General features: G+C 41.7%; 1 protein-coding gene across 1 annotated transcript in view; it reads right to left on the bottom strand.

Moving 5' to 3' along the window:
* slc1a7a (solute carrier family 1 member 7a) overlaps positions 1–10,762 on the bottom strand; it is a 29,956-nt gene extending 19,194 nt beyond the window's left edge. Inside the window, exons 1-2 of the mRNA XM_062403491.1 lie at positions 10,291–10,762; positions 2,689–2,768 (exon numbers count right to left, since the gene is read on the bottom strand). Of these exons, the coding sequence (XP_062259475.1) occupies positions 2,689–2,768; positions 10,291–10,431 (221 nt within the window). The 5' untranslated portion in view covers positions 10,432–10,762. The remainder of the gene's footprint in view (positions 1–2,688; positions 2,769–10,290) is intronic.
* Between the last annotated feature and the right edge of the window lie 1,776 nt (positions 10,763–12,538).

Raw genomic sequence — 12,538 nt, 5'->3', positions numbered from 1 at the left:
GCTGTCGTGTGAGCGCTGGATCCAGCAGGGATACAGCACATCTGAAATCCCAAATCGGAGGGGATGATAAGAAAATCAAAGCAAGGGGACCCATTAAGATGAAATTATAGGAAATACTGTATTAGCTTCTCCAATGAGAACAGATTAAAATATAATGGTGATTGTTTTTAATTGAAAAATGTCCCCTGCACCATAGAAAAAACATTTCCGCCTGTTTATAAAGATGGGAATAATAGCCGTAAAGAAGAGACCCACTGCAGATTAATCACGATACATTACAGTGACTCTCTGAGAAACAAACGCCTACAGTCACTTCACATTTCCACAAAACAAAACCCACATGCCAGCTGGAGGTAATTTCTTCCAACCTTCGCAATAAATTAGCAGAGCAAACTATGACCGTTAACATTCTGAACATGGTTTGGATTGACGATATGTTTTTGCAGATGCTGCATATCATTAAAAAGAGCTTCAAAGGGATTTATGAAATTGTCCAGGCGGTCTTAAACTAGATTCAGCAAATAAACTCAATGAATTTTTTTTCCTCTATTTACTTTTCCATGTTAATTACAATCTCAAAAATAAAAGTTACATGGAACATAAGGAGGCAGTAAGCAGAGCGGCCATTGATTCTGCATGACGCGTTCATGGGATAATCTGGTTTGCCCGTTGGCCGGTGCGCAGATGGCCCTGGGAGGGAGGAAAGATTGAAACGGGCAAGCTATAGGGCTGGGACAGATATTCACCCCTAGATAAGCCCCACTGTACCATGCGCCATGGACCAGCCGGTCTCTGCATCCTGATCCAGATACACTCTGCTGTCATCAGAGAAAGAGGAAAGCAGAACATCACCCAAGACTGGAGCTGTGTCTTTTGTTGGACAGACCAAACCTGCTGATTTCAAAGTACTATCTGTGCCTTCACTGAATCACAGGCAGGCACCCGGACGATTGAGTGTGCTGCAGACTCAACAGCCCCAGCCGCAGGAGCCCATGGTCAGAGCGTTGGTTGTTTGCCCTGAGTGCCTTTACGTTCCCATGACCTGCATGCACTGTTTCAGATTAGATGTTATTAAGGTCTGTTTTCCTCACGTGCCTCACGTTTGCCGCAGACTGAAGTTCTGAATCTGTAGAACTGGGGGAATGGAGCATGTACGTCATAAATACACAAACGCATGATCTTACTGCCGTTTGCGACGCGCTGAAACTGTGTTGTAAAAAGACCGGAGAATACACATGAGAGAAAGCCCCAGGAAACACTGACAGATAGAGTGATGTAGAGAGAGAGGGAGGCAGACAGAGGCAGAGAGCGGCAGGGAGGATTAACTTCTCATCCAGTCTTTGCTGTTGCATAGATTGTAAGTAGCTTATTGCACAAAGCAGCCTGCATGGAACCGGTGCGTTTGCATGATTTGTTTTGGGAGTTCTTTTGTGCGTTGGACATGGTTGACCTCGTGCGGGCCATTGAGAGCTTTGGGCCTAAAATAGTCCAACTGGAGGAGAATCTGGCATCGTGTGTGTGCGCATCAGAGCGTAAACATCCAAAGCTATAAAAGGGCAATGAGTTTACTTCCATATAAACATTACTCTTTAATCCTTTATGTTAAAAAAAAGACAGGGTAATTGGGTGCAGTCTCATCTAGGTCTGACTTTTAATCTACAGTAATCACCATGCAGAGCCAGAGGAACAGATCCTGAAGGTTATGCACGAGAAAAGCCGCGTTGCGCTGAAAATAAATTTGATTTTAAAAACTAAATTTCCCATTAAAAAGAAAGTCCTTAATCCGATACCTCTTACGGGAACATACTCTTTTTGTATTGTTTTTGAATAAGATGCAAACCTTTTCTGTTTGCTACTTTAAAATAACTTAATGACACCAGATTTGGGACTGTTAACCCTATTGTACTGTTAAATTTGTTTTATTCAAATGAAAGACTTATTTAAACAGTCTATCTTAAATCCATTTTCTTTTTTTTTCTCTCTATTTCGTTTCAAAGCCTTTCTATGACTCTATGCTTTTCTACAATATGACCTTTTGAATTGCCTTCTTGTAGTTGAAAGGCACTGTACACATAAACTGTCATTTCCTACATGTCTTGTAGGTCTTCTCCAATAAGAAGAGCCTGAACCTGAGACAAATATACATTTTATTGAACATTTAAAACAAACTTGTGTTTTCAGTCTATGAATACTATAATATTTCTATGAACAATTTGACTCAAGGCTGATGTTTGCTGCAGCTGATGGTTTGGCAGGTCAGAGAGGGTTTAACAAGAAAAAGAGAGAAGCCACGTCTCAGAAAAAGGTGCATGATGCAGATGCAGCCATAATACAAAAATCGGAGAGGCGCATTGCTACCTATATAGATATATTGCAGAATGTTGATGTGTGAGGACAGACAATCAATTCTCTCTGATGTAGGGCACAAAGCAAATTTAAAAAGCTCATTCTGATGCAGTCCCTGTTTCCTCAGAGGAACATCCACATAGTCCCCTGGTCAAATTTCAGAATTCATCTGCTCAGAGAAAACATTTCTGAGATGGCACATTTTCTAAAGTAATATTAACCACTGTCAGAGCAAAATGATGCTGCAAAAACTAGCTCTGTGTGTGCGGAGGGGGAGGAGGGTGTGTGTGTGTGTGTGTGTGTGTGTGTGTGTGTGTGTGTGTGTGATGCTAAGTTTCTTACCTGGAAACCACAAGGGGCAAAATCAACATTTTCAACATCCTCATCAGCAGCTCTCCGGGAAACTGAAAGTACTTCACCTCCTGCGAGGGAAAAGAGGAAAACACACATTAGAGCACACAAATACACTTTACAAGGTAATTACAGGATGTTAAGGCAGTGTAATGAAAGGTCTTCCTAATTGCAAAATGGCGAAATCTGTGACTGTTGCAGCTCTAAAAAATTATAATAGGAAAAGGAAACAGAGAACCTATTGTAAAAGGGCTTTTCAGTATAAAATTACTCTTACATTTTTTTTCTTCACATAAGAAACTGAATAAACATTAGAAAAGCTATAAATCCACCAGAACCCCTCAGTCTGTCACTGACTGTCTGCTGCTGTAGTGATTAATCTAGTGGTTCTTTGCTGCTTTGCCTCTCCCAGAGGACAGGAAGAGGAGTTCTCTCTCCTTTTCACAGACTGAAAAGAAAAGTCCTCAATTTATTCAAATAGTGCCTTCAGGCTAGCTGGCAAACTACTTGATGGTTTTGATCCAGGTAGCCTATCACCACGTTCAAGTTATCATTTTTGTGTGTTCGTTTGGAGGTGGATATAATGTGTGTGCTACACTGTAAAATAATTTAAAGGGGAAATATTATGAAAATTCCACTTTTGTAGTGCTTCTACACATTACTTTGGGTATCTGGCATGTCTACCGTCCCAAAAACTCTGGAAAAAAATCACTCCCGCGATTTGTTGTGGTTCCTCTATTTCAGAAACTATGTGCTAAAGTGCGTCCAATGGAATTTCGACCGAAATAGACGTCATAGTCGAAAAATACCCATTTAGTACATTCCCCCATAGCTCTATGCACTCCCCCACTACCACTCGACCCACCCCTAGATGGACCCTCCCACTTTATAGAAGCTCGGTCATTTCATTCTTGCAAGCCTTGGAAACACTTGGATAAGCTAACAGCAGCATGAATCGGTGGTCGGCTGCAAACATGTCTTCATGTGACTCCAGCTTCAGAAGACACAAGATTGAGATGGATAGAGTTCATATATGATGGCAACGTTCCTGCCACCACTTTGAATCGGACTGTTTATTCAACCTGGGCCAATATAACAACGGATTCTCGAAAAGGTTGTTATTGAAAGAGGGGTCGGTGCCATCTTTCCATCGCAATACTGAAGACGAGGGAAATGTAAGTATTTTTTTTAAATAATTCTGGTATTTGCTTCTTTTAGACATTTTGTGTGGAGAAACCTGACAAGCAGGAAGTTATAGCCAGCTATGTGTCGAGTTTCAATCAAGGGCAGGTCTGAACCCTGCATAACTTCCCTGAGCATCAGGGAACACTCTGCGTATCTGGAGCACAACGCAGGAGGGCAGGACCACCCTGAATCTCCGGCCCAGAGGGCCTCAACACCAGCTCACAAAGCTTCTGTACGCCAAATACCTGTAACGGCTGAGCAAAGTTTACATTGTATTTAGAGAATAAAAGGTGACACACAAATATAAAGTGTTCCTTTTTTTACAGTATGGCTTCTGATGGCACAAATTGTATTTTTGTAATCAATGTTTTCATTATACTTGGTATGTTTAAAAAGCTCTGTGGTAATCTTTCTGACAATAAAAGTTTATAGAAGCAGTTGTGTGCTTTTAATGTTTGATATGTAACATGTCAACAATTGACACGTGTAAGATGAGCAGTTAGCAAAGTAATACACAGAGAAGAGTAATTTATGTATTTTATTCCTCAGTCATAATTTTATTGCAGAAATGACTGATATCTCATGCATAAAAAAAACAAAACTTACTGCTCTATTCCTCTTGGACATAAAGGCCCATAAACTGCCCTATAGATGTTGAATGCATTCTGTAGTGAGAACACATTCAAACGAATGTCCTACACCTCCATGAGAGGGGGGAGGGGTGAGAAGGGGGAGGGATGAGAGGGGTGAAAGGGGGTGGGGTAAGATGGGGGCGGGTTGAGAGGGGGGCGGGGCCCTCAAAACAGCTTGATCTGAGGAGGTCTGTTTTAGATAGAGTAAAAAGGTCCTGTTTTAAATGATCCTTGGGGTATTTTTACCAAAAAATGTTACAGACATTTCATTAAGACCCCAAGGAACCATATCAACTGTGGTGAAATGGGCATAATATGTCCCCTTTAAATGCACAGCATAAGTGCATGAGTACTGAACAGTGGTAGACGGCAAAAATATCTAATCAATGACAGAGATGAACGTGTTGTTACGTCCGTTACTAGGGCACCTATGTGGGCTATAGAAGTAAACATAATGTAAAATATTGTTTAACAACTGTACCACTTAATCACATTGTCAACAGTGGTTAACCATATGAGCACTTAGCCGAAAATGCATCATTACATTTACATAATTCCTCAGAAAATCAGTCGCACGCTTACATGCACAGCTGCATTTTATTATACTGTAATTCTCCATAACAAAGGCTTGTTGGTGACGTGTACTCATACAGTTCACAGCTGTGTGGTATGTCACATCCCCGCTGAAATGACTCATTTGCTCAACAATGTTCCATCCAGATGAAATTTCCAGACTCTGCAAGTGGATTTTTAGGAGGAATTTGAACGATATACATTTGATGGATCATGGACTGAGTAGAAGAAGAACTGCCATGGCTGCTTTAAATGAACACAGTGGGACCAATGATTGACAATTCCATGCATTCTTTCTCGTGGCAGCAACATCACACAATGTACTTCAAAACAAGCTGCATTTTTTTAGCGATTGTCTACAATATACGGTGGCCCAGAGAGCTCAATGAATCATCCGATCACAATGTTAAAATAAACCAAAAGCATTACAGTTTAGCTCATTTTCCAATATCAGACGGACACCGACTTTAACAACTCCAAACTGCTGCAGCAACAACAACTGGACGTGTCCATCACTTTTGTTAGTCCCCTGGAACACTTCCGCTGTTGTCTGCTGTAATTGCAGCGCGTTTCTGTAATGTGTTTTGTTGTGTGTAATACACACACACACACACAAACACATACACACACACAGTGTATTTTAATAGCTCCTTCAACTGACGCTTGGCAGAGCAGTCATGGTCCATTGTGGGTTCAGTGTCTTGCCAAAGGACACTTCGACATTTTGATCAGAGCAGCCAGGGATCGAATCCTTGACCCTCTGATTAGTGAATGACCTGCTCTCCTCTCCCCCGAGCCCCAGCCCCCCACAACCTGACAACTGTCAGAAAGTGGAACGGACTGCAGTGGTCTGGTAACATCACTTCTTTCTGACTTTCTACTTTATCATAATGCGAGTGAGCCACAATAGGGGAAAAGCCAATGGAACAAATAACAGGAAAAAATCACTCTAAGTACAGCGCATCTGTCAGATGATGGAACAATAAAAGCTTTCTGCTCCTGCAGAGAGTGTGCTTTTAGGCTAAATGACTGACTGTGTCTGTGTGAGGTGGAAATACATTTCTATGTTTTGTTGTGTATTTCCTTCCTTGAACATAGCATCGATGTGCATGCTTGTGTGTGTGTGCACGAAGGACAAACAGGTCTCTCTGTGAGTCATGGGCCTTTGATACATTTTTCCCAACTGTGAGATGTTGCAAACTTTGCCTCCATCCTTAGCTCATAGTAAAATGTTTCCACTGTCTGTCTTTATAACACTGTTACTGTGACCATTTCCCTGCATTGAAACATTTACCATATATTGACAAAGTTTTGTTAACACTCAGATCTATGAATAATTATAGGTCAGGCTGTGATTGGTGAGATCATAGTCACATCATATTGAAGATGAATACGATTTTGTAATACAAAAATTCACATCTGCAAATTTAAGACAAAATTTAGTTGCTTTTTCGACTGCAACCCACCAACGTCATTAGGGCCGGCACTGGGCCAGACACATATTAATCTTTCCAGCTCCACTGGATTAAATGGAAGCTCTGCTGTTCATTTACCCTTTGACCTGGTCAATCACAGTATCAGAGCTCCATTGATGATGACGTTCTTTCCATTCAAGCACAAAGAGCATATGAGTAGCAGGAATTATCACAGAAGGATTTTGTCACGGCCACAGCGGACGGAAGCGTATCGTGAAGATAAAAACGAAAGCTGAATTAGAAGAGGAATGCAAGGTTGCAAGTATGGTGGGTGGGCACGTGTCATTGTGGTTGGTATGATACCAATAACATTTTTTTACGGTATCATTGTTTTTTTTTTTCTAATTTGTAGGAGCAGTTTCTAAAGACAAACACATTTCATGAATGCTACATATAATCCATTTCCTTTGTCCATCGCGACAAGATGGAGCAACAGTGTGCTTCCACATACAATGTCATTCTTTTGCTCCTTCCAAAGGTTTTAAATCCTCTTTATTTGTGATCGATGACAAAAACAACAACTTAGAGCCACTCAGTGTTGTTGACATCTTTCCCTCATCACGAGTGTTTCACCTCAGGGTCAGATTGCTCTGGAGTGCGGCATGTCCAGTGGCAAATGGATTTTTTTTCTTTCCACCAGGTTGGTTCAGCCGGACCCTAATTTCTGATGTCTGTGACAGGCACACAGAAACAAAGCTTTTTTTTTTCTTAAAAAAACACAATCTTCCCAAGCTACGTTATCCTAGTATTTGTTTTCACTTATTTCAAACCTCAGTCACCGGCTAAAACAAAAACACTAGAGCAACTTAAAGTTTCGCCACCTTAACGACTAATTATTTAGCTTTGTCAAGGTATGTACTTGTATGTATTACATAATGTGTGATGTTTAAAATACAATAAAATCAAGTGGAAGTTGAAGATTCTTCTTATTGGCCTTGGAAAATGTAGACCTGAGTAAACTTGTCCAGGACGAGTAGACTCTACTGCTCTGCGACGATGTATTTAGCATGGGTTGAACATGGACTAGTTGCTGATCATGTGATGCTCGCAGCATGGACGTCTCAGAGGAGAGAACACGTAAGGAATCTGGTGGGTTACAAATGGGAATGGAAACATATTTCAGTAAAGAAGAAGCCTGTCCTTAGACGGTTAAATGTGTACGTTGATCCTGAAATACAACAGAAGAAGCTCGACCACTCCTATGCAAAGGGTATGATCCAAATCCTTCAGAGACAGTCAATGAGTAACTTCAAGATGAGTTTTGCTATACTTATGATGCCAGCAGCAGGAAGTGAGCACAACCCTGAAGTAAGTTTTTTTAAAGGACACATTTATCAACTGAAGCATCTCACCCAGCGGCTCCCAAACTGAAACAACCGACAGAGGAACAGCGACGGATCATTTATCAGGTCTGCATGAAACCCTGTGCACGGCAGCTAGCAGCACAATAGGTTTACACAGGAAAACTTTCTTCAGTTGTGCTGCTTGTCTGTGGAGGGGCCACGTTTGCTGGGCATCAGCCACAGACTGTTGAAGCAACACCCTTGCTAGGATAAGCAGGGGGAGGCTGGGCCGGCAGAGCATTTGTTTTGCGGCAAGATACTTTCACATCAAATTAAAACACCGGTTAAGAACTTTCCAAACCCGATTCCAAAAATTCTAAATTCCAACACGGCATCGTTTGAGACCATAGACTGCATCTAAAGATGGCCGACATGACTGCCCCCCAAAAGTGAGGCTAAAGCTTTTTGATCGCCCCCTGGTGGCTGGCTGCAGTATGGCTGCAGTATGGCTCATAAACTTCATGTAAGTGTAGATGACAGAGAAAACTAAAAAAGGTACATGTCGAATACCTTTTTCCCTTTTGTCCGAGTCCAAATTTTTCCAGTAAGCTTGGTTTTATTGGACGCTATAAAGTGGATTATAACTTGTAGATTTACAGCAATTGGTTAAACCAGTGCGCCCTCAATACCACAGCTCCATTCCCCGATCGCTACTGAGCAGAATCAGGCTCCAAAAAATGTCATCACCGCACATTGGCAGCGTTCGTATATGGGATAATTTGGCTTCATTTGGACATCGTCGATCTTTATACGAAGTCTGTGTTTGAGACACATTTCGAGAGTCGATCACGATAAAATAATAATAATAATTCAATATCTTGCATTCTGCTTTAATATTGGATTTTGGCTGGACAGGACAATATGAGGTTAGACAATTTGCTTGGTCTTTGGGATGAACTCAGGCCATGTGGCTCCAGTGTGACCTCAAATCGAGGGAAATTAAAGAAAATGTAGGAAATGAACATCCATTTTCAAGCACTTATCCAAGCACTAATAACCACAGAGAATATGCTTCCGAACAAGTATTAGCCATATTAACTTTCTTCACCAGACCATGTGGGAGGGTAAAGTGGTTTGGCCTTTTGTTCACATTGCAGACACTGCACTGTGAGCACCATCAGCAGCTGTCGGTCAACAGGACATGGACATTAACTCCTTTTAAAAAATTGTTCACTCAACTCTTTTTAGAAATTAATTGCCAACACATGCACAAACATTACCTGGAAATAGCCATACACATACACTTACATGCAAAAGCACACATGCACTCCCAGATTATGACAAATTTAGTGTGACACACGCTTTCTCAGCAGTCAAGGCATATTTTGAATTAGTGGAACAATTATTACAACAATCTCTTTTTTATTCATTTATTTTCCTACAATTTGGACCTTTCTTAACCCAATCAGTTACAGTTATAACAATGTAGCTGCCTGTAGAATTGTTATCTCTATATTCATCAGCTCCCTCACAGCATTTTCCTGAATTCCAACAATTTAATTCCACTTCCCTCTCAGTCATGTGTGAATTATATAAGTGAGGACCGATGGTATGTTGTTGACTCCATGAGTGATTGTCAACTAATCTCCCCACTGGCTGCCCATTTTACATTGATACTCTGAGTCCAGCTGAGAGGCTACAGGCAACCTCAGTGAAGGATGAGTATCTGTTTTACATTTTTAAATGAAGAGGCCAAAATACATGGAAAATACAAAATTCAAGCCATTTCCTTGCTTTTGTCGATGTCTTGTGCAATTACTGTGAGCACCTTGTAGAGGACGCACCCTGGAGGCTTATATACGCTGTATTTCTGAAACTCTCTTGCAGTTCAAGTGCGAGTGGTGAAGGTAAAGAGCCTCACATCATTCACTGAGAGGAAACTGAACATCTTTCCTTTCCTTTTTGCATCCATCTGAAGCAAAATCAACTGTTCATCATGAAACCTGTATTTTTGCAGTTTATCATTTTTTTAATTTAATTTAAAATGAATTTGTGCGTACTTCGTTGTGGGGACTTTTATTCCACCTTGGGACTAACAGCCCAACATGGTTGGTCACCTAAGTCTCCATGGATTGAATGCGAGTCAATACAATGCTCTTACAGAGATTGTGGTGAATAATTGTTTGAAGTGTGTAGCAAATGAAGTGGAGGTAAAGGTGCAGATGCAGATGCAGGGAACAGGTAATTGGGTAATCTCTTGTATTAGGAGTTGTGGTGTCTGAATACATCTAGGCATTTAAGGAGAAGACGTGGGGGGGGGGGGGGGTCACACTCAGATACTTGCATGGGTGAGAGAAGGCTTATGGGTGGGTGGGTGGGCGGGTGGGCAGGTGTATGGATAGGTGGGTAATATGTGAAGGGATGGGTCTTTTTTAACCAACTGACCTGCTCGGAGAGCTGTTTGCCTCTGAGGAAGAAGCCCAGCAGGCAGCCAATGACCACGGCCAGCACAGACAGGATGAGAAGCCCGTTCTGCTTGCAGACATTCTTCACCCGCCCCCACACTTCGTCCAGAGCCACCGCCATCCTCCTCCAATACCTCCTCCTCCTGCTGCTTGTCCTGGTCCTGATTGCAACGTCGCAACCCCCCCCCCCCCACAGAGAAGACCAACCCTTTTACCACCTATTCAGCCATGTAGAGCCAGCCACGGAGCCAACAGCCGCCGCACAGGAGGAAGTGGCAGGACCGTGGATGCAGCAGGCGAAGCAGGATAGACAGATGCAGCGAAGTGATGTGAAAGAAGCAACAACCAAGAAAGAAAAAAGGGAAGAAATAAAAAAGTTGGGATTTGATTAATGGAGGGGGTGAAAAGTCAAATTAAAGAGGAAGTCGTCCGGATAGAAAGCACTTCAGGAGTTTCTCTGTTCCCCCGCTGTCCTGCCTCGTTGGTTATTCCACGGGACTAAAGGAATCACACTGTCACTCTCTTGATCTCTGTCTCTGTCAGTCACCTCCCTCCCTGACTCCCCTGCCTCCCCCACACATTCCTCCTGGTGGCCAACAGGGGGCTCTGCGACAGCTGGTGGTATTGTCCTCAGGGTTAATACTAAGATCCTATTAGGCCATGCCGCAGGACTCAGATCTAAGGCTGGATTAGAGAGCTCTCTGAACAATTGGACAGTGGATTGTTTCCAGTCCCAAAAAAACAAAAATAATTGACAATTCTGACAAAAGTGACATGAGGCAAAAGAAGAGGACCAAACAAAAAACATGGCCTCGCAGTCCTGGTGCCTTTTTTGTGTTTCACAGAGAAACAGTGCACAGGATAAAGACACAACTGAAGGTTAAATTTCACGTTCACAAGAGGGGAACAAAAAAACATGCAATCAATTTGCTAACAATGTAGATCTCAGATAATATCACTCCTACCTTTCCTGAATTGATTCTATGATTTAAAAATGGATCATTACTTCATTGTGATATGGAGGAAAGAAAGAAACGTGAATGTGCATGAATGGAAATATTACTGAAACTAGAAAGTAGAGCGCATACTATCGCCAAGGCCATTGAGTCTACTTAAATCCAACCAAATTGCGCCACATTTCCCACAATCATATCAGTCCCCTAAATGTGCCTTCCTCTAGATCCATTAATCATTCTCTGGGAAATCAATAAAAATGTCAAAAAAACTGCCCTGTCTCACAATGTCTCTAAATTTGAAGGATTTGTCCTTGGGTCCCGTCCCTCTACAAAATGGGCTCAGACATTTTAGTTTAACCTTGCTAACCAACAAACAAACAAAAAACACATTCAGATTCACTAGACCTGGATTTTTTTATTTGTATCTGCACCAAATTGCACGCACTGATCAATATTAGTTCAATAAGCATTCCTGATATTTTTCATTAAGATGAATGAATTCTTCTTCGAGAAATCGAGGAGAATTTTGAAAGATGACGAGATGATCCGTCCAGTTGTTTTGCAGAATCCAGCTAATAAACTAAATGCAGACGAAAACAGATCCTCCTTAGCAGAGGTAAATAAAGACACATCTCTGTCTGGTAGAGGTTTCTCCAGAATGTCGTGTAATTTAGTCCATTCTCTGAGGAGATTCCAAATGCAGAACAAATGTTTCATGCTTATGAATATCTATTCTGTGGCTTTAATGATGGTAGTGCAACAGGCATTGTGGGCAGTGTACTGAGGTGATACGGTCATACGGTTTAAGCAAGAAACACCGTTCAGTCATTGTGATTGTACATTCATTTCGGTGATACTAGGGTTAGGGCTAGAAGTCTGTTTTACATCTGGGACTTTTGCAGACCGATTTCTTTGTGCTTCTTTTGTTAGACTTCTTGTTGTGTTATGACCTTGTACCTTATGGTTTTCCTTGCGTTTTTTGGGGGGATTTGTTTTTCCTTTCATTTGAATCGTAAAATTAAATATTGCATGTTTTACTTTGAAGCCTTGTCCTTGTGTGTCTCTCTCTCTCTTTATCTGGTTATCCCTCCTTTGTTCGTGATCTGCCCAGCCCCTTGTTAGTTTCACCTGTCTTTTTAACCCGTGTCATTAGTCATGTTTCCTCCTTGTTGCTCATTCAACTTAATTCAGTTCCTCTGTCAGCGAGGCCGTGATTCCTGTTAATGACCAAGCTTCCTTTTTTTTACCCTTGCTTAATTCTGACCGACCACC

Source organism: Platichthys flesus, chromosome 14 (genome assembly GCF_949316205.1).
Source record: "Platichthys flesus chromosome 14, fPlaFle2.1, whole genome shotgun sequence".
Lineage (NCBI taxonomy): Eukaryota > Metazoa > Chordata > Actinopteri > Pleuronectiformes > Pleuronectidae > Platichthys > Platichthys flesus.
The sequence above is the reverse complement of the archived record's forward strand: the minus strand, read 5'-3'. Positions and strand labels throughout refer to the sequence as shown.